Here is a 23,374-nt window from a genome sequence, read left to right as displayed (position 1 = left end):
CCACCTTGCCTGATGTTCAGCTCCAGCGAAGCGAAAACAAATACCTCCAGGAGGCGTACTTCCTAGAAAAATTACTGTAAGCTCCAAAAGTTCTCTGCAATGATTCTCTGCATTTCCAAATTTTGAACATCAAAAACTAGCTTATCTTTCTTCATATTGCAAAGAACTGAATTAACACTTCGATTAGAAATTCGTGTAACAAAATTGTTCTGTTGAAATCTCAGCCAATCTTTCTGGAAACTTTTAAAAATTCGCACCTCTAGACCGGAAGAAACTGAAACACATTCTTCAAATACACACTTTAATATTAATTCAAAAATGTGATGCCTACACGGAAGATATAAAATATCTTTTTCCAATTTTTCTTCAAGAAGAATACAAGCTCCATTGATACGTCTAGTATTAGAAGAAGTTATGTCCCAATGCCTCTGCTGTTGCGATTAATATGCGCATTGAGCCCATCAATCAATTTATAGTGATCAAAAGCCGCAACGAGTCGTGGAATAATAAAACGTACTTTCCCTCTTCTTCTCGAAGATCATGTCACTATCTCATCAGAACCTACTCTTTCCATTGGAATTGTATTTTCTGTGCTGTGGTGAGTATCCTTGATCGGTATTCTTGCTTTAGACCAAAACATTTCTGTTTCACGAATTGCTAACCGAGCAATCTCTCTTGAAGGAAATTTCACTTTCATGTGTTATAAAGAATGCACCAAGTACTTGTCTGTTGGACAGTAACTTACAACCCAATATCTGTTCACTCATATTACCAACGAGGTAAATACCACTACGATAACTGATTTCACTAGACACCGTTCACATAATGATCACTTTGTTCATTTAATCACATGTAATGATACCAGACCCACAATAAAACTCAATTCCCTAAAATTAACGATCATATCAAAAGATCATAAATGCAAAGCGGAAAATCTCAAATACATGTTACAAGTAGCTTAAAATTATTTTATTTACGGTAACAGCTGTAATTAAAAACAAAGGAGAGAACAATTTAGTTGTAAACGGTCGTAAAAAATAATTGTTTGACACTTATTTATTATTTCCAATTTAATTTTGTTCATAAATCTGCTCCAAATTATTAAAAAAAAATGGGACTAAATAGAATAATCTAAACTGTGAATATATTGCCATCTATTGAGCAAAATAGCAAACTACTGTTTTCTAAATCTTATTTCTATAAAGATTAAAATGTCTTTGCGGCACCATTTATCGTTGTCATAACGAACTCAAATTTACAGATAACACTTTTCTCATTAAAAGGAAAAAGACTAAGGGGTGCGGTCTCAGATATACACAACTTGAGAAATAAGGACCACCCTAATATAGCATGGGCATCGCGCGGGCAAAGGTGTATTGATGCGGAAGGTATGTACTTTGAGAAATATTAAGTTTTTATATGTATACGATTAATAAATTGTGAGAGAAAAAATGAGGCCTGTTATCCTGTGTAGCTTTGACAATCCCTGTATTAGCGTGACAATTTACTATTAATTTAGCGCGATGCACAAAATGAAGGAATAATTTTCTCTTTTATAATTTCGAAGTGCAAGTTTTATTTAGTTTAGGGACTAATCCCTGTTGCTTCTCTACTCTGGGATTGAAATTGGTGATGGGGCGTCATTTAGGGGGGGTCAGGGAGGGGCAATTGCCCCCCCTGAGTTTGAGATTTCTATAGATTTTATCAATAAAATAGTAGTAAATCAGTGAAATACGCGAAATTTTACTTATATCAAGGGGTTTTGCCCCCCCAAGCAAAATCTGAAATGACACTCCTGGGGTAAGACCTGGGCCGGCACTAGACGATTTGCCGCCCTGTGCAATAATGTCTAAGAAATATTTTTTTTAAATCATCTATTTTTCATATTTTTCAATTTTGTACATTTAACATATCGCTCCGTGCAAGTGCACGCGTTGCACATACAGTATGGTAGAGCCGGCAATGAAAATCTTCCATTATAAAAATCTTTCACTTCCTTTTATAATGAACAGCATCAATATTTACCTACGTATTATTCTAAAAATAATCTAAGTCCACAAAGTAGCTTTTGCCTGGTGATGATATTTCCAACATTTTGACATCCAAAAATGTAATTTTTATGTAATCGATTTATTTGAACTTACTCGTAATGTTAATCGCAACAAATATACTAGACTAGGCAAAAATGTTGGTAGCGTAAATTTGTACCTTTATTATTGCATCAGAATAGTACGTTTAAGTTATGAATAAAACACTTATTTGCTGTAGGTATTACACGAATAGCTACTCACTGATTTAGATTTGCAAGAAAATCATATTTTGTTCAATAATTTTTGAGCGATATTTCATTTAAAAATAGTAAATCTGACGTGTGATGTTTTACTACATTTCAATTGTTTAATAACATTTTATTAATAGTTTGTGGTTCATATGTTTACTCACTGGAACCTTTTTATTTTCATGAAAAATATCTTTGTAAGCTGAAATTTTTTCTTTTAATAAAAGGTCAGTTTTGATGTTTTGTTTTATACTAAATAATTGTTCGATTCTTGTTTGTTGAGTTTTAAGATTCTCTTTCCATAATCGGGGCTATACGAAATTTGGACCTGGAGTTTAAGTTGAAATTTAAATAGTAATGCGTTCAAATTACAATGCTTCGCCACCCAGAATCGAATCCGGGACTTCATGCACCACAGGCGCGCACGCTAGTTCCTAGATCGGCGGAGAGGACTGAAAAATATCTGGTGTGATTATTAGAAATTTTATAGCATACGTATTGGAAATTTTATAGCAACATTTCGTTTATTACTATTATTTTTATATTATATTTTTGAATTTTACGTCCCATGGTTTACCTTTCGGACTAAAGGAAACGATAGTATATAAATGATTTTAGTGAAACAATTGATAATAGGATAAATAAATAACACCTATGCTTGATGCAGGCAAGTGACAGACAGGTCTTGCGATTGCTGATCTTGCCTTAGATCACTGTCCATGGAACCGGTTGCCTATACGATTATACGTCAATGTCGTATAATACGATATTAATCATGATGGTAAATAATTTATGCAAATTTTGTTTTAATGTATGTTTAATGTCACATAAGGTTTAATAATAATTTACAACTTATTATAGAAGTAATTCAGCTATCATATCTACATAGACTAGCATCTAAATTTGCATTTTTGGATAGATTTGTGATTTTACCATTAGCATTTAATAACGTATACTGGTTTGGTTACATTGTGTTCTAATAAATAATCATCGTAAGTTAGATATACAAATACATATAATTTTTCTTTTGTATCACGGTTTGTTCCATTAGCAAATAGAACCCATTGTGCAATAGAGAGAATGGACAACGAGAAAACACAATTCTAATACCTACATAGGTATTAACAACATCCGCAAAAATTCTCTATTTATTATTATTATTATTATTTTTTCTTAAAAAACTTTGTTTTCGTACGTAATATAATTTGGGATTTAGGACTAAATATACATATTTTATTACTTAAAAATATGTTAAGTAGTTATTCAATGAGTTATTTCAGAACAATTTTTATTTGAAGAAAATGTGTGAAAAATACAGTTTTACTTCTTTGTTACATAACTTGTTTTTATGACAATGATTACAATTAAAAATGATTACAAACAAACACTTGATTCAAATATCTTTAGTTTAATTAAAACTCATCTTGATTAAGTGTAAATCAGTGTAATAAATGATTATGTGATGAAACTAATATTTATTTACAATGCAGTAAGTTTACGTTAATACAGTAGATAAGCAAATATTATTCACAAATCCATTTCTCAAGTTTTGAGATTCTCTAATAAGTACAGTATATATTCATAAAGCATCTGCATGACCCTTTCTCACAGTTGTTGAAACTAATCATATATAAATAAACTCCAGTAATATATTTGGTTCTTCGCATTTTGACAAACATGAACCAAACGAAATTTACATAGAAGAAAGTCTATAATTTAGACGTATTAATTATCAAACACTTTTATTATTATTCATATCCTACATGAAAGAACTGGCAATGCAACTTAAAGTAAACTTTATGGTTTAACGATAAATGTTAGAACATTATAATTTGTGTACATATGATAGTCTGATTAGGTTTTAATATTGCTTTTAACGTTGTACCTTTCATCTATGTTCATCCGTCAAGTTAAGACGGCAGCATTAATAGTAACAAATTATTAACTTCATCTAATTTGTTTTATCTAATGCAGTTTAACTTCTCTTTTCAGTAACTAGGTAATATGAGACGAATCAGTTACTTAGAAAGGTATAGACGAGTTTATCTGAGGGTCAGTATTTTTTACCGAAGAACTATATTCAGGAAAGTTTGATATTCAAGAAATCACTTACATTTCTTACATCTAACATCTTTATTTAGGTTTTCTATATCACAATTGAGAATTTACGACTAAGTATTCATACTTTATTACTAAAAATTGATCTTAACTAATCCTGCGATGAGTTATTTTTAGAACATATCTTTATTTGAAGAAAACACGTGAAAAATTACGTGATTTTATGATTAAAACAAAACCAATAATATTGGCATTTACTACTTAGAAACAAAATAAATTTTGCTTTAATGCCACTTCATAGACAACTTTTAACGTCCTTACTTTTTCGTGCATTCTGCTGACCTCGGATCAAGTCATGAGTAGTAGCTCAGGTTAAATGACACATCCTGCTTCATAAATGCATGAATAAATCAATGTAATTAATTAATCAAACAACCCTTGATTCAAAAAAGCTATCTTCTCATTACTTGCATTTGCATTTGAATGCCAAAACAAACAGCAGAGAAAATCCTCATACCTTGATTCTGCTGTGTTTAAGATGAATCATCAACATATACTACTAGGTGTTAGATACCATGTATTATACAAAAAATCTAATATCCAAAATAGATAATTTTTTCTCCCTAATGGTTTTCTACAACTAAACATTGTTTACGCTTAAGCGTTTTTAGTAATCTAATTTTGGAAGGGTAAAATCCTGTACATCAGTTCCTGTATAACTCATTCTGTGCATTATTACTTGATGCAATTCATTTACTTTCAAAAGTTAGTTATAAATAATTATGTAGCTCCATTATAAGAGTCTACTTATTTCTATCACTGTTTATTCTTGTGACTTTCCTAGAATTGGACTGAACTGAATTGATCTAAAACCTTACAAAAATGTAGGTTTAACCACGCACATCTCTTCATTTTTATAAGCATTTTCAAGAGTAAATCATGAACATGCTTTTACTAGTCAGTATTTAAACACAAATGAGCAATATAAAACCCACATATAACGATTAATCTCACAAGTTACACAGTCTGAGGTAGTCATCTGACCTTCCTAATGTCATCAGTATTAAGAGCATACTCAAGTTTTCCAGATTTATATGCTAATGGATTTTCCGATTCTCTTTCCTCCAAATCTTTTCTGAAGTCTTCTTCTGATACTGCATTAATTGGTAAACCACGGCCGTAGTAGATGTCTTCATTATATACTCTATCCTTGCGTCTGTATGTTTTATGGATCTGTTAAGGAAAAAAAGACAAGAGTTTACGATTTTTTATATTGATTTCTTTAAACTCCCACTAAAACAATTGTGCTATCTAATAAGAAACACTGTGCAAACATGCTTCTTTAAGTGTGCTGCTACGGTGTATGAGAATTTACCAAAGACTTGAAGTTGTAATATCCGTCATTTACAAGGATCACAAAGAAAGCTGTGATCCTTTTATCTTAACTAATTAACTATAAGCAACAAAACACTTTTTGCAGACAATGCAGCAAAATAAAATCGTCAAGTGTATGACCGTTTATCTGAGTATACATCGTTACGTAATACAAGGATGAGTCATAACTCTTGCAAATTCTGTACATAATATAGTCTACTTTATTCAATACAGTATAATAAAAGCAGGTTAACATTAAAAGTATAGCTCCCCGTGTCGACTGTCTGCAGCCACCTTACTGCTGGTTCCTCGATTCAACGCCAATAACACGTCTTGCCCTTAGAGATAAAGAAGTCAGTCACTGGTATTTCAACCTTCTGCTGGTTGGTGAAGCATCATGATTTCAGAAAGTACTCTATAACCCGAAACAGGTAGTAATCCAAAGGGATTCCGCAGTAATCCATACTCAGGACTATGTGCTGGGTTCGATGTCATCAAGTTTTCCGAGCCGCGTGTAGCTTTCCGTTATCAGGGCGCGTTTTTGGTTCACTTATACAGGAATTTTTTCTGTAGTATACATTTGCTCCAATTGTTCGGAATAAATGTCAGCATTGATGGTAACGAATTGAAAGTGAATTACCCCATCGTTGTTTCATCATACATAGAACATGGCTTTATACTAAAAATGGCTCTGTTTGACGACCGGTTCTAGAAGCTGACCTTTGCTCAAATACTGTTTTTGCACATTCGGTTTTCGGGAAACCACTTGCTTTTCGTTGGATGTAACAATTCGTTTCATGATATCCACACTGCGCAAATTTTGTAGCAATCGTCTTCACACATTCACTCACCTTTGTCCCTGATATGGGGTCAACTCACATGGCTTAGTGCGGTAGCTTCTAATGGTTTTCTCGAGCTCGTGATGGTGATGTGTTATAGTGAACTGGGATATGCCAAGGTAGTTTGACAATCGTCGTGTGCTATTGGATGGATTTTCCTCAATGGCTTATGACATCAGAATCTATTACCCTGGGGCGGCCAGATCTTGGTTGTTCTTTGAAAGTTTTATAATCTGCACGAACTTTCTATAACAAACGAGTTACTGTACTGTGGTTCACTGCACCCTCCCCTTTCATATTTTCATATGACAAATGTTTCGAATTCCTGCTGTAGGTTGTGCCCGAGCTCCAACTTATACAGTAACAGTTCACATATCAGACGCTGTTGAGCACTCATCGTCACTGTCACTAAATATAATTGAAGGTAATGACGGACTCCATATTAATTAGTCGGCTTGACACACTACCTCTTGGGTTATTCGACCTAGTATTCACGGTGGATCACGGCGTATACATGCAGCGTCTGTGGAAATGTTGCAAAATTTATGATTGAGCTTCGTACTTCAAGCTCACACGAAAAAGAAAAACAAGAAGTTAACTGATTTATGCTTGAAGTTCAAAACTCGATAAGTCTGTAGAAGAGATGGCCAGGTAGAGGTGCACAGGGTTATTAGAGCTTATTACAGTACATCATATAAACTTTGTTGTCTCAAGTGCTCCACAAATTTCCATTTGAATTATTCCGCAAAGTAGATCCTTTGTTACATAATTGTCTTTGGTTTTCGGAGACCCAGAGTCGATTCCGTAGTTCAATATCTCATATAGCATAGATGCTAGAAAATGACATTTTACAAGCAATTATTCCATAATTATTTACTTCCATTAACCTACAGTTATCAGAAAGTGATTTCATTTTCGAATAGCTTAACGGCAAGGTGACGGACAGCATCATACATTGGTTAAATGAAATTAAATGAAATATTTCAGTTTAACGTCCCATGTTCATGCTCTTTAGGCTAAGGGATTAAGGCAAGTGAATGATAATGCAATAATTGGTGGAATGAGAAAGTGGAAAGACTACCCCGAGGAAACCCACGGAAACGGTGTTGGCCACCACAAACTCACTTTTCTGTAGATCGAACCTGGGAACCACCAGAGGTAAGCGTCCTATCGCTGAGCACATTGGTTAAGAGTAGCATATTTTCTTATAATAGGTGTTTGCTATTAAGGTTGTACTACAAAGTATTATAAGTTTGTGGTAGAATGTGGATCTCTGCAACAGACTTCGATAATACTATACATATTTTATTTTATGTTAAGCTTAACGAAATGATTTGCACTAGGAATGCACACGAAACAAGAGTTATGGCGGTTTTATCTCGAAAATGTGTCGTGTCTCGTCTCAAAAAATAAACATTTCTATGGAAGAACTGCCTCGTCTCAAATCTCGTCATAAAATTATCTTGTCTCGTGTGCAACCCTAGTTGACACTAAGTGAATTTTAGTATCAGTGTGATTGAAAGATAATAAGAAAAGCAGGAAAGTTCCGTTCTTACCTTGTCCCATATTTCTGTATTGAATCCAAAATTAACGTGGAAGTATTGATGATGATTATCGTGGAAAATGGCGTCTGGCTGCCATGGTTGCCACCATTGCGCCTTAAAGTTGATGCCGGAGTGGTCAATTATGCCATGATAATACACATACAAAGGAATCGCACATGCAGGAACTGGAAACGAAATATGTGGATATTTAGAGTATTATCACAGTAAAATTTATGGATACATATTGTCAAGGAGTCTTAATAATTTAATATATGAAAATAATAATATTGGAAATATTGTGTATGTTAACTTTCAGTTTTGGAAGAATATCAATGTTTTGGTTTGGTTTTAGTATTTCAGTTTCATAAAAACGTAGTCTGTAAATGTAAATTGTTTAAATGGTTTTCTGTAAATTTAAGCATTTTTGTAATTTTATGTTCTATTAACACAAACACATTGCATCGGACAGCGTTATGTAAGTTTGTAAAATTCAGAGTGCTGACATGACGCTCATCTTTAAAAGAAATTGGTTGACAAATTCCTTCAAAAAAAATCTGTAATAATAATACACGTGCAATAATTTCGACCCGAATTTTGGGAGCCACGAACTACAGTGCAAGCATCTTTATTGTATAAATACTTCAGTTTATTTTGTCACAGTCAGTCACAATTAGAATCATAATTGGAGTCAAATTTAAAGGAACAACAAAAACATCAATTATCAACGATAGTTAGTACACTGTGAATCTTAGTCACAGCCGATCATTATAATTTAGAATCAAGCGGTTATAAAGTTCTTCAAACAAACTGATTGTGTGTATACATAAAAAATAGCTGCACTCAACGGTGAACTTATTGATTTTAGTTGTCGTCAACATCTATATTAGGTATAATCCAGTTAACCGCTTCTCTTTTAGCCTAAAAAATACATCTTAACTATTACTTTAAATTGTGTTTCTCATTCACATACACGGTTCTGTTTTGCCGGCTCAAAACAGTAGTAAAAATCCCCTACCTCATAGCACATTTCAAATTCGTGCATTTTTACATTAGCAATATAGGTCATGTGAAATGTACCTTGAGCTAATGCTACCAATCTGCGGCTACTCAAAGTGCTCTATTAGTTAAAATGCTACATTCCAAAGTAAATTTTAAAAGGGTAACAACCCAGGTTGACATGGTGGAGATGCTAAATGTGACTTACGCCCATAGTACAGTGATAACATATATTTAACTAATAGTTCTCGGGCTATCAGCCAGGTGAAAACGTTGACATCCGACGTTTCGAATGCCAGCATTGCATTCAACATCAAGATGTTTGTCTGCATTCAAAACATCAGATGTTATATCTTCACCTGGCTGATAACCCAATAACACTTACTAAAATCACATTACCAGGAAAAATTCAATTCTTTCTTCACACATAAATTAAATACTTAACTGAGAATAATGCCTTAATCTATTAAGATTTTATGTACGAGGTTCTCTGAAGGAGATTATACTGTATAAAAGAGAATAAATTGGAAAACAAGCAGAATTCTTAAAATCCATTCCGGTACTTCCTATTAATGTTGAGTGGACAGTTATTACTGAGGATCAATTGTTGTTATCTGATACTGGTGAGCTGGTTAATGAAGAAGTACACAATCTTTTGTACATATACATATATTAAACGGCTTTTTATTCGAGGTTAAATTTAGTGTGGCTCAACATAAATTCTTATTTCGGATTTTTAATATTTTGTACGATGTCGTTTGTTGTTCTAGGCCAAACTAATTTCGGAGGTAAATATTGTGAATATGATATCTTGAATATGATATTGAGCCAGGGGTAAAAGTGAAGGGGAACGCGGGGTATGTCGTGCCCCCACTTTCGAAAAAATTACAATTGGCAAAGATAGGCACGGGAATAGTGTGATGTCATGAGTTCCCCTAGATTTTCAGATCCACTTTTACGCCTGTATTGAGCTAGAACAATTTGATAAATTACACAAGAACTGGTGCAAGTTCAAGCAAATATCTATGTTTGCGAATCGTATTGTACCTTATTTTAGAAGATAAAATCCAGGTATCAAAAGTATCTCTGTGAGTTACTCAACTTACTCTGCAAAAATCAGTTGAAATTCTATAACACGATTCTTACTGGATATTTAGATAGAAACCATACTTATTTCTATTCAATTCCCGAATAATTGTAGCTTTCCCACTAGATCCTTCAAAAACTGATGTTTCGAACCTCACATTTCTCTCACACCCGCCTTAGTCCCCATATCTTGCTCCTAGTGCCTTTTAGTTATTTCCTGAGCTCAAGAATTCCTTGTGGGGCAGGCATTTTTCATCCGGAAATTCCCACGGAAGTACTATATACCTGACACGGAAGCCTTAATCTGACATCTCAAAATGACATCACGGGTGCTTTTGAAAGATGAATATATAGATTGCGACGGTGTGTAAAGGTAAACGGAGATTACGGTTAAAAGTGACGGAAATATCTGCCCCAAATATTGAACACGACCGAAGTTATATGTAAACGACATGTATTTGAGGTATCACCTCGTATTTTTTATTTTATCACTCTGTTTATCATTTTATATATTAAATATTTGCCTTTACGCAAGGAAAATAGAATAATTGCTATAAAGTGTCAACTTTCCATGATACACCTGCTTCCATTGATTCGTTGAAAGTGGTTTTAGCTGGACCTTCTATTTTCTTTCTTGACATGTTAATCGTAGACATAATATTTTAGTTTTATAAATAACGAACAATTAAAAATACACAAGCAACTTGAAGAAAATAGCGTAAGATAATAAAATACGATGTACTTACCCCAGTGCATTGGGATGATAAACATTGGTATAATGAAGACGTTTACTTGAAGGTGGATGAATTCAAATGGATGAATAGCTGTCACTGAAAAAGCTGTTGGTTGTTTGTATTTATGGTGGAGTTTATGGAAATGTTTATACAGGAAAGGCGTGTGATACATACGGTGTATAAGGTAAGTTATGTAGTCCTATAAAAGGAGAAAATGTATAAGATATATTTTAAAATACTACTTGCATATATCCACATAACATACATACAGTAATATAGCAGGTATTAAGTAGAAAATAGGACTGAATGGAGAAAAAAAGGGGTTATTTTGTTCAAAACTAAATTGTCTGGCACAAAACTCGGAAGAGTTTAACCTTAATTCGACCAGCCGAGTATTTGAAATGGGAAGTTAGGTAAGAAGCCAGCCACCAGCCAATATGGAAAGTTCAATCTCCAGTCTTGCTGGTTTCCTTGGCTGGAATTCGCCGCTTCTTTTCCTTTTTAGATTAGGCCTAGTCTTTGTAATTACAATACTGGGTGAACAGTCCTGAACACCATCTGATTACAGACACCATCTGATTTTTACCAATCGCCAATGATCATTCATAGAAGTAATAACCAAGTAAAATACTGAATCAATAGGACAGTTCAGCTACGGTATTGACAACAAGCTTATTTCCTGCATTCACATTTCATTTTTCTTTCGTAATTTACTAAAACAGTAAAGATAACTTAAAGAAGGAACACAAGGACCAAACTTCAGAATTTAACTCAAACACCGTAGATGATAATCCATTATGTGATGAGTTAATTAACCCCTCTCTTTTAACTACTTTCTGAAATTAAAAGAATCCATCAATGGGAACTATTGGTTCTTCGGGGCAGGATTTCTTTAATGTTTTCTTTACTAGTAAATTTCTATATAGCGGAAAATATTGTCCTTCATTGATTGTTAGCAATTTTTTATTATAGATACACATGACACTTATTTCCCGTAACAGTTTTGTTAAGTTCAAACCCGAAATTTGATGACCAATAACTTGGAAACTAAAGATCTCCACTGACCAAATTTGAAATGTTGGTAGACCTAACGGTAGATCTTAATATACGTGACAAATACCGTGGTGGACAGGTTCTAAAGTTATTTGTTATCAAACTTGGGTTTGGATTCAAGCAAGTTCAAACCACCAACTTCGACGGAAAATAGCTCGAGGATAAAAAATCTTCACAACATGATACTTTATACGCGTAGTCAGCTCATGAAGGATTATCACTATGCTAAATTTGGTCAACATCGGATGAGTTTCTTTGATCGCTTGTAGTGAAATTTCTTGATTTCACCGATGATCAATAACTTGGAAACTAAAGATCTCTACACCACAATATTTCATATTATGCTCGAATGTATACAAAGTTCGTCAATCTTTGTCACTATACAAAGTTTAGTCAAGATCGGATTGGTTTTATCGATCGTGATTTAGGGAAATTTCTTCATTTCACTAAGTCCAAACCCAAATTTAAGGTCAATAACTCGAGAATGAACAGTGTGTATCATAATATTTCATGAATGTACTAAACTGTATGGGGTCTACTACCATACCAAATTTAGTCAAAATTAAGTTAGTATTGTCGATAGCATACCACCTATAATAAGTTTCACTGAGTCGAATCCTAGGTTTGATTGTCAATAACTCAGAGTTTGAAGACCTGCACACCAAAATACTTCATGTGTATTCTACTAAGCTTGTCACGTTCTATCACCATCACAATTTTAGTCAGGATCAGATTACTTTCATCGATCACATACGATACATACTGTCCAGATATTGATTCTTTTTGGAAGAAATCAAATTAAGGACGACAAAACTATTTATCAGTTATGCTTTTTTCATCATATAAGTGACAAATTATTTCTGTTTAAATATACTATATCTATTTCTTAATACTAACCAATCTAACGGTACAATGTGTCAGTTTTCACTCATAAAAATGTTACCAAACTTAATGATCCTTGTCACACTAGCCTTAGACGCCAGGTTAGGAATTTCATTTCCAAGGTAGTACATATGAAGAGTTGAGTGTGTTTTCCTTCACTGAGGTTACAAGGCCATCCACGAGCTAAGTTAGATCGGGTTGTAGTTTCTTTAAACCTAATTCTAGGAAATATTAATCCTATTCATTTAAGTAGAGAATATGTTTATAGTGGATATGAAAGAATATTAATTTCTTAAAGAAATACTTTCACCTAAACAGCAAATTCCTTAGACTTATTAATTAGAGATTTACCTCTAACAAAAATATGACTGGCCACTGAAGGAACCACCAAACCCATCCGTACTCATCAAACTGGTAGTAAACCATAGACCATCCTCCATTTACATGATAGCAGGCGAGCACAGCTGTCATGGTGCAGCCGATCAATAAACTGAAAGAACCGACCAAGATTTCGTGTCTTTCGAGTTCTGGAGAAAGCCATTTCTTTGGTTGACATTTCCATTTATCTGCTTGGTCCCGTAAATGAACGTAAAAGTACCACTAAAAGAAAGAGAATGAAAATAATTGATAAAGACTCTCAGATCAAAATATGTTTGTCGTAATGAAAACAACATATTGTTAGAGATAAAGTCATAATAAGGGGAGGAATGTCAATGTCTTCGCAGCAGGTCATATACTAGTAAGAAAAGTGTTAAAAAACTTTCTTGTTAGGGAAAAAAATAAAAAATAAAAAAAAACAGTTACTCATTTTTAAGCATTTATTTTCTGGATTTGAACCAAAGTTAATGGAAGCAAACTGAGGAAATCTTACATATGAGACATGGTTTTTAAGTCCATTTTGAAACACGGCCTCTGCAGCTTTGTGGTCGGCATCCCGCGCATGAGCGCTCTGCACCTACATCTGTTGGCCATCCACAGACACCATTACGGGGAAACATTCGACCATGGTTACATTTGTTTGTGAGTAGCTGAAACGCTAAAACGCAGATTGAGAATCCCACCGCCTGTGAATCGTTTTCGTAGTGCTGAAGACGTGAAAGTGGCTGAAATTCATCACCAGGTTAGTGAAGTGTATGGGGAAACATTATGATCAATGGTATGGTACGGAAATGGGTTAAAGCTTTTAAAGATGGCCGCACGAATATTCATGATGAGGAATGAATTGGGAGATATTCTGTCATTAATGAAGACTTCATACAGAAAATTGACGAACAAGTGAAGAGAACAGATGATTCACGATTTCGTTGCTATCTGATAACTTTACTCAAGTTTCAAGAAGTATTCTCTATGAAATTGTGACTCAACGCTTAAATTATCGAAAGTTGTGCTCACATTGGGTACCGAAAATGTTGACTGAGGCAGGGGCTGATCCAGGGCCGACTTCTGGGGAAGGGGGCGGTGGGTTGTCATACTGTTACTTTTAAGGGCTCCAAACTTTGGGATGAGTTTTATATATATATATATATATATATATATATATATATATATATATATATATATATATATATATATATATAATAAGAAAATTTTTCTTCTGGGGGGGTGATCGGGACGATCGCCCCCCCCCTGGATTCGTCCCTGGACTGAGGTGAATAAAACCAAACGTTTGGTTAGTGCGTTGACTTTCTGTGAGCGTTATAGTGACGAAGATAACGATTTTTTAATTTAATTTTATTTATTTATTTATTTATTTATTTATTTATTTTGTAGCAAAATTATCACAGGGACGAAACATGGGCGGCTCACGTTACACCGAAAAAGAAGCAACACTCCATGAAATGACGGCACATCACCCAAGAAAGTGAAGTTTAACCAAACAATTTCAGCTCAGAAAATTATGTATACTGTGTTTTGGGTCAGGAAGGGGGTGTTGCTTGTGGTGACACAGTAAATTCTACGACGTACTGTAAGATCTTTCAAAAACTGCCCTGTGCAATCCAAAACGAAAGGCGTGGCATGACGGGACTGAGTAAGGGACTCATTTTGCTTCATGACGATGCCCGTCTACACGAGGCAACTCAAAATCTCATCGCATTATTTGGCTAAGAACAACTTGATCACTCTCCGCACAGTCTCGACCCACATCACCCAGTGACTACCACTTGTTCCTGCATTTGAAGAAGCATCTTAGTGGTCAGTGCCAAGACGACGATGATGACATCAAAACGGCTGTGTAACAGTGGTTGTCAAAACAGGCGGAAGACTTGTATGAGGATGGTATTCAAAAGCTTGTTGAATAATACGATAAGTGAATTAATATTGGTGGAAACTATGTAGAAAAGAAGATTGAAATACAAGCTTTCACCTCACAATAAAAATTATCACAGAAAAGCATACTTACACCTCATAATTTTTAATAGTACATGGACGAATATTTGAATATACTGGTGTTAGGTAATAAGTTGTAAAATTATGTAATTAAAATGATATAGAGTGCTATAAATAGCTTGCATAGCATTTCTAAAAGTACGATTTATATATAGGATAGAATTAACTAATTCTCTTCCCATACATTTAACTGTAAAATTATGCAAAACTAATAATAAAATCCGGGAATAATATTTGATTTACAATTACAAAGGAAAGATATGACATTCTACGTCCTACTAAAGCTTTATAAATATATAGCTAAAAATATAAATAGCTTTATACAGGTTTTTATATAAATAACTTTAATAGAGTTATACCTTTCCTTCATAATTGGGAATCAAACATTATTCTTGTTTTATGACAACTTTTTGTAACTTTATATTTAAATATATGTGAAAGAGTTAGTTCTCATCGACTACATATAATTAAAGCTATATAAATATATTCCTGTGGTTTGTAGTTATTTTTTTGTAACTTTATAATTAAATATATGTGAAAGGAATTTAGTTAATTTCATACACTACTTATATATTTTGAGTCATTATCTTATTATATTGCAATCGATGACTAATCAGGAATAATCAAAATACTCCTTTGTCCTGAAAAGAAAAAAAAACTTCTAAAAAATAAACTTACATGTAAGAATCCTCCGACGCCTAGATACAAAGTATAAGAAACAGTCGTTGCAAATAACCAATAGTAGCCAAATCCTTGCAAATGGAGGTATTCTAACCACTCAGAGCTTTCATTGGAACTTTGAACAGAAATTTCATGATTACTTATATTTTGTCCATGTTTAACGTGTTTTATGGCATGTACCAATATCAACAACCACTCTCCTAAAAAGAAAGGAATTAATTAATAAGTTCCAATATTAATAATACTCTTCAATTTATTTCTGAATGATTATAGTCTATTTTACTGAAAGACAGAAAGGATATTACTCATGTTAGACAAATGAAAGATGACCAAGGATTGGTGTTTACCGATGAAGACAGGATGAAAGAGAGGTGTGGTTGTTTAGAAAGGCTTTTATTACACTATATTTAAGAAGAAGTTTAGATACCTTGTGCTTTATATATAATCTTTAAATGCGAGTGCCATAGAAATAGTTTTGCAGATTTGTAGTTTTGTGGATGTGCCATATAGTAATATCAATACCTGAATACCCCTTATTTATATGGTTAGATCTGTATTTATAAAATAACATAATTTCTAAATTTGCTGAATTCTTATCTATAGTCCGAAATAGAACTGCACGAGTAAATAACTTATGTTGTAAAATTTGTCTTCAAGCGTAAATGTAAATTTGACCATGCGTTTAGAAAGCTCCCCTCTTGAATTTTACCAAAGTAGTCTCAAACATTTCTGCATTTGTGCACGTTTGTGTACAAAGCAATTTTAAGGTATTAAAACACTAATTTGGGGGTTGTCTAAACGACAGCTTCCCTAGCTCCGTCGATTGGCGCCAAAATTATATCAATCATTACTGCATCGTTTGTACAGGTATGTGCACTCAAAAGATTCATCACTCAAAAGATTCATCAGTGCACAACAGGAAGTGTGAGATAGTAAGGTATCTAGTTTAGGCACAAGCCTCCCCTCATTAACGCCGATTGGTGCCAAAATGGTCTCAATATTTAGTGCACAAAAATGTATTGTTTGTGTACAAAAAGGAGCGTCAGATTTTGGCGTATCTGTATTTGGGCATCATCTTCCGCAGACCTAACAATTAGTGCCAAAATGGTTTAAATCAGGTTTTCGGCTCTTGGGTCTAGCCTAGAAGAACCGGAACGATTGGAACCAAATTTGCAATATTCATAACTCTCTGGCCTAGAATTAAAACCACCAAAGAAATAAACTTATCTATTTACATACAGAAAGAGGGACAGGGGGCATACTCCATGAAATTTGTTATAAGGAAACAAAATTAGGAGAATTTGCTCTCCATGAAACTCTGATAGAAAAAGAAACAGTAGGCTACGTACTTCTATTTTTACTCAATATTTGGCAGTAGCAGAGAGAGTATAATACCCCATATAATGCTAATTTCATGGATTGAGTCAGTGGTTTTGGTTGATGACGTATAACAGGCAAGAGCTTCGAATAGGAAGAAATTGAACTTTATGCAGATATGTTGAAATATGACGATCCTTTCTTATACGCTTCTACTTATTCTTCCCTACTCACCCACCCAAAACTAGTTTGCAATAACTTTAAATTTGATAAGAGTGGTTTGATTAGTTTGGCTGAAAAGTGGAATCATATTGGATAACCATATGGAAATTCGGAATTAATCAACTCATCAGAATCAAAGGATTCAATTCAAAGGAAGGATCGAATCATTGTTTGAAGGAATCAAATTGGAAAACGAAATAAATCCGAATGGTACCTATATTTCACTGGAACCAAAGGATTCGCTCCAGAGGAACGAATCCTTGTTTGAAATGGATTGAAAGAAATCGATTCCGGAAAATGAATTTAAGTGCCTATCACTATTCTATTGTTAATATTTGGTTGACGTGTAACAATGTTCGATGAAATAATAATCACACATGTTATAGCAGGTGGAAGGTATTACATAAAAATCACGTTGTCTGCTCTTAGCAAAAATAACATAAATGAGAATCACAATTGCAGTAGCATCAAGGACAATATTATTCAGAAGTATTAAAGATTAATATTGATAAAAGATAAGGTTGTTTGCCTTTATTTAAGATAACTCGATAATGATAATGATTTTTACATTTTTCGGCTGCAGATTTGTCATTATGAGTAATTATATGTGATGTGATTAGAAATTACATTCACTCAGTATTTAAAATATTGATTTAAGAAAAATAAGGATAATAAATAGGATAATAACATAAGAAATACCCATTATAGGTAACTGATAAAAATAGAAAATTCTAAGATATTATTTGCATTTAACAAAAAAATGTCTAAAGGTGAGACAAATACCAAGTGATAAATCTTATTGACCTGAACAAAATGATATAAATGAGCGTAAATCGGTAAAACGGAGAAAAACGAATTGTTTTTGTAAACCTAAAAGTTGATACTATACGATAACCACACTATTTTTTTTAAAGATGAAACTGATAAAGAAGTATACCCTTATCAAGTTTTTCATTATTACATTAGCAAGATGATAGTACACAATATAGATAATGAATGAAGTGTAACCTCAAAATTTTGATTAGCTCTAAAACTTTATTTATTTATTTATTTTTTTTGTATAACTGTAATATTGTCGAAAGATGAGGCATATGGAAATCGATAGGAAACATCAAACTGAACAAAATCAAATGCTATGCGTAGTTTTGAAGAAAGTCAAGAAAAAAAGTAAAATTTATGACGTTAGAAAATACGTTTCTTACCAATGATAATTGAAAGTATTTTCTTTTTTATTTTCGTACAACAGATATTTATTTGTATACTGTATATGTAAAAATACATGTTGTTAATTAGCATGTATCTACTGTTGTTTGTTGTCTAATAATTAGAACAACCCACATTATTCTTTATTTTTTGTTTAATTATGCTTTTTTTATTGTAACTTTGATTTATAAATACTTCATAAAAGTTCAATACATATCACATGAACCGTTACAAAGACAGGTAAGTAAAATAATTTCGAAAAAGAAAAAAAAAAAACAAATAAAGAAATACATCCAGGAACTGTAACAAAACTTTAACTTGTATGTCTCTATGTAAGAAATGAGTTTCTGGAGGTACATAATTTTTCATTGAAAATGATACAGTGAAACATCTGAATAATGAACATCAATGGAAAATAATAAACTTAAGAATATTAAAAATTCATTGCTACAGAAATGTTTCTGGTAAAAGGTATCGTAACGGAAACCTATAATTAATATGTAAACAAAATATAGTTCTTCAGATGATAAAAGATGTAGTAATGGGAACCTATAAGAAATATGTAAACAAAATATTATTCTCCAGAGAATGCAGTGATAAACCCATACGTTAATCTTTCTGACCATCTACATTGCATGGATGTTAATTAATGTTTAGCACTTACAAATATGAAATTAAAAAGGTATTTGTAATTTAGAGAATTTGTAATTAATGGAAAGCACAATTAGGATACTATTCTAGATATGTTTATTTGTATTTATTCCTCAGAAAGTTTAAGCACAATTAGGATAGTATTCTAGATATGTTTATTTGTATTTATTCCTCAGAAAGTTTAAGCACAATTAGGATAGTATTCTAGATATGTTTATTTGTATTTATTCCCCAGATAGTTTGTAAGTTGGTAATTTGTTATATACAGTTATAAGCCTATACGAGTAGAAACAGATAAAAGTTGCTTTTTTTTTTTTAAAAAAAAAAAAGAGTAACTCAAATAAGATTAGTAACTAGAGTGGTGTACTTGAGATAAGTGTTGCCAATTGAGGAATGAAGTTTCCGTTTGAAGAAAAAATGCAAGATAATTTGTTGCAAAGATAGAGAGAAAATTGAGATAAAAATCTTCAATATTGGCAGGGAAGTTTAGACAATTAATTCCTGGTATCCATTTGAGATATCCCCAAAGTAATAGATTCTAAACTTACAACTAAAGAGAGAAACATTGTGAGTTTCAACTGTCATTTGTATATAGATACTATTTTATCAAGAAGAGGAAGGGAAGGGGATGCATACCATAACTTCCTATAGTTGTTAAACATTGGCTGTTAATGTGATTGCTGTCTGATAGTGAAGGAAAAATTTCTAGTTCTTGAATGGAATCAGTGATTTCAGACATTGTAAATGCTATTTGAGAGTAAAATAGTACCAAAATTTGTGCTAGACCAAATATGTAATATCCTAATATAAACGTTAAGAATGTGGAGTACCTTTGCCATCTTGTTTTTAACCCATTGATTCATGTGAGAGATTACTTTTCTGTATTTGAAATGAAGTGAAATTTCAATATGAATTTCCTGATTTCCTCTTCAAATCTATTTAAATGTTTCTCATACTATGAAAATTAAATTTTAAGATTGGGATTAATTATATTTCTGGGCTTTCGGCAGCTATGTTAGCCTGTCATGTATGAAGGATACTGTTCCTCAACGATCACACTGTCCGGGGAATTGGAGAGGAAAAAAGTAATAGAGAAGGAAGGAAGGAACCTGGGACCATTATGTTAGGTACTATTTCGATATTTGCCTGGTGTGAACGAGAAAATTCCAGGAAAGCCTTTCTCAAGATGTGTTCTGAAAAAGCTTTTATACTTTGTTAATCGAGTGTTCTCACCGGGAATTGAATGCGGGACCACTCGCACCAAAGGCGAGAGAGTTAGCGATCACTATATTGGGCCACAAATTAAATCGTGATATATAATTTCTTTATTCATAAATCAACCTTAATTTAAATAAATACGAATTCCTTTTTTAAAGCTAGTAACATCCAGCTCATTTTAAGGAAAATGGAAGAATGAATTTCCCATATGAATCAATAAGCTAGATAAGTGTAAGTGCAGTTCTATTCGTTTCTATAAATAAAGCTAGTTCAGGTGGCAACACCATTAACAGGGGCATGTTTTACAAAATATACTAGTGTTGTAGTAAACTACAGTTGCCTATATCCTTAAATATAGAAGAAACAACACTAATATTTAAAAATGACTTCTACTATGATACTATTGTTTTTTCTTAACAATATTTTACTATAAAAAAAGTGACTTGCATCAATGTTAATACCTCGGAAGGTAGCTCCTAAAAGAAACACTGCTACAGTAGCTATGAAAGTTCCCAGGAAACTAGGTATATGTGACCAAATATGCTCCAAAGTTGTACTATACTTTTCCATCCAAGTGACTGCCATTGGATCGAAACGCGTAGGAGTCTTCTTCTTCTCCTCCTCAACATTTTTAGATCTGGAAACGGTCATTCTGTCACTTCACTAATTTGCAATGCACTGGCAAAATATGATTACCTGTCTCCAACATTAACAGCCTTTTATACTTGTGCACTTAACGTACCCTGATAAACGAGTACACTTGTACTCATATCAATTGTTGATTTTTATCTGGCAGATGAAGAGTTATTTTAAAAAGAAACGCTTGTGATCAACGTACTTTGTCTTATTATAAGTGGATATGAATTACGAAGATATTTAGGAATTTATTTATAAGGTAACTGTCACTTGTTTTCTTTTGCTACGCTACTCGTGGAAGGACATGCACTCGCATTGTACAGTCAATAGCAAAATTGTTGCCTCAACACCACGATTTTAATTTACCAATCGACACACTTGAATAGTTACTTTGACATAGGCCTATATAAAAATGTAATTAAATATACAATGATGATTTCAGAATATTTCTCACAGAGAGGGGGAATTCAATACACTAGGACTGAAATGTAGGCCTACGAAAGTACTTGGAATGTATGTTGAGAACAATAGTAGATAGGATCCTGGGAGGGTGGGAATTCCTCTCAAGCCACCACCTGAAATCATCACTGTATGTATATGTTACCAAATTCAAACAAGTCTACGAGGGTGGTTCAATAATTATTGTCCCTGACCTATAAGGAGTATTATTTTTCCAAAAGTCTCTTTTCATAGTAATGCACTTCTTCAACCTATGCTGTGAAGCTACTATGTCAGCTTAAAATAAAATCTCTGGCTGAGCCGTGAGCCATTCCTTCCACAGCTTCAATAACACCTGCATTTCAGTGAAACTTTTACCCCTTGAGGTCCTCCTTCAACTTTGGGAACAAATGAAAGTCACTAGGGGCGATATCGGGTGAGTAGGGAGGACGCTCCAACACATCAAAACCAGCAGCATGAATTGCGGCACCAGTACGATGGCTTTTGTGGGCTGGAGCAATATCTTGGTGGAACAGCACTGTTCGCTGCAACATCCCACGCCGTTTTTCCTTGATTGCTTCGCGTAACTTGGGAATTTGGGCTGCATAGTAGGCCCCCGTGATAGTGTGTCCAACCTTCAGGTAGTCAATAAGGAGCACACCCTTCGCATCCCAAAACTTGTGGCCATAACCTTGCGTACTGATGCTTGCACCTTGAACTTGCGTGGGGGAGGCGAGCTGCTGTGCCGCCACTGCATGCCCTGTCGTTAGAACTCGGGATCATAGTGGTGGAGCCACGTCTCATCAACTGCCACAAATCTATCACAGAACTGTTTCAGGTCTGCCCCCATAACCTCCAAACCAGCCCTTGAACATTGAACTCTTTCTGATTTTCACGAGATAACATTTTGGGTACCCATCGTGCTGACACCTTTCTGAATCCCAAGTGTTCATGCACAATGGTTTCCACTAAGCCTACAGAGATGTGCATGATGTCTGCTAACTGTTGCACCGTGCTTTGTCTGTCTGCTATAATCGTATCATGCACAACATCAATGTTTTCTAGGGTGCATGCTGTTGTTGGAGGACTAGCACCAGGGGCCTGCAGACAGCTTTCCCTGCCGCAACGGAAGTCACGGCACCAGTTCTTTACCACCTGGTAGGAAGGAGACCCATCATCCAACACACTGATCATGTTCTCATGAATCTCCTTTAGGCTTAACCTCTTTTTTTGGAGGTACTTGATGACAGCTCGTTGTTCGGTTTTCTCCATTTTTCAAGCTAGGTGCCACCTCCCACACCTGAAACGACAAAAAAGAATATTAATATACAGCTATGGTTCTGAAATTTATCATATAGGCATCTAAGACATTAGGCTACAATATCCTGCATCAGCCATCCCAGCTCAAGTATTTTAAATATGCCGGGGACAATACTTATTGAATCGGAATTATCAGAAAAATAGTATACAGTCAAATCTCGATAAGTGGTACCTGAATAATCTAGAAACTTCTATTACTGGGTCTCTTCTCTTTGAATATTACTTCTATAGGGATACATCGGCTTTTCTTAAACTTGTTAATGAAGAAACTAGATAAGTGGGTTACCTTTAAAAGTGAGATTAAGTTGGTAGTCTCTTACGATGGTTGGTAACTACTTCTGTTTTCTACTGAACATACTTATAATCCTATTGTTCGTTAAAACTTATTTGAGAAGTAGTACTGTTTGTGACAGGAACAAATAGCCCAGCTTCTGACATCTCCATTAAACCACACTT

General features: G+C 33.9%; 1 protein-coding gene across 1 annotated transcript; it reads right to left on the bottom strand.

Moving 5' to 3' along the window:
- Nucleotides 1-3,466: 3,466 nt before the first annotated feature.
- On the bottom strand, nt 3,467-21,198 carry LOC145686379 (uncharacterized). The gene is made up of 6 exons (XM_081759649.1): nt 20,986-21,198; nt 15,911-16,113; nt 13,196-13,444; nt 10,922-11,108; nt 8,106-8,278; nt 3,467-5,569 (listed from the first exon to the last, which is right to left on the bottom strand). The coding sequence occupies exons 1-6, from the start codon at nt 21,173-21,175 to the stop codon at nt 5,372-5,374; spliced, it is 1,200 nt and encodes a 399-aa protein (XP_081615775.1). The 5' UTR covers nt 21,176-21,198; the 3' UTR covers nt 3,467-5,371.
- Nucleotides 21,199-23,374: the final 2,176 nt, after the last annotated feature.

The sequence above is a fragment of the Thermobia domestica genome, chromosome 5 (assembly GCF_964235325.1).
Source record: "Thermobia domestica chromosome 5, izTheDome1.hap1.1, whole genome shotgun sequence".
NCBI classification, from domain to species: domain Eukaryota; kingdom Metazoa; phylum Arthropoda; class Insecta; order Zygentoma; family Lepismatidae; genus Thermobia; species Thermobia domestica.
Note: the sequence above shows the minus strand (reverse complement) of the source record. Positions and strands in the feature narration are given on the sequence as shown.

Bases quoted from the DNA above. Each gene is read 5' to 3' on its own strand.
- LOC145686379 (XM_081759649.1), bottom strand. From the start codon at position 21,175: ATGACCGTTTCCAGATCTAAAAATGTTGAGGAGGAGAAGAAGAAGACT. The intron at 13,445-15,910 runs GTAAGTTTATTT...TCTTTCTTTTAG, and splicing joins GCGTCGGAGGATTCTTACAT to TGGTACTTTTACGTTCATTT. The intron at 5,570-8,105 runs GTAAGAACGGAA...TTTCCTTAACAG, and splicing joins ATACAGAAATATGGGACAAG to ATCCATAAAACATACAGACG.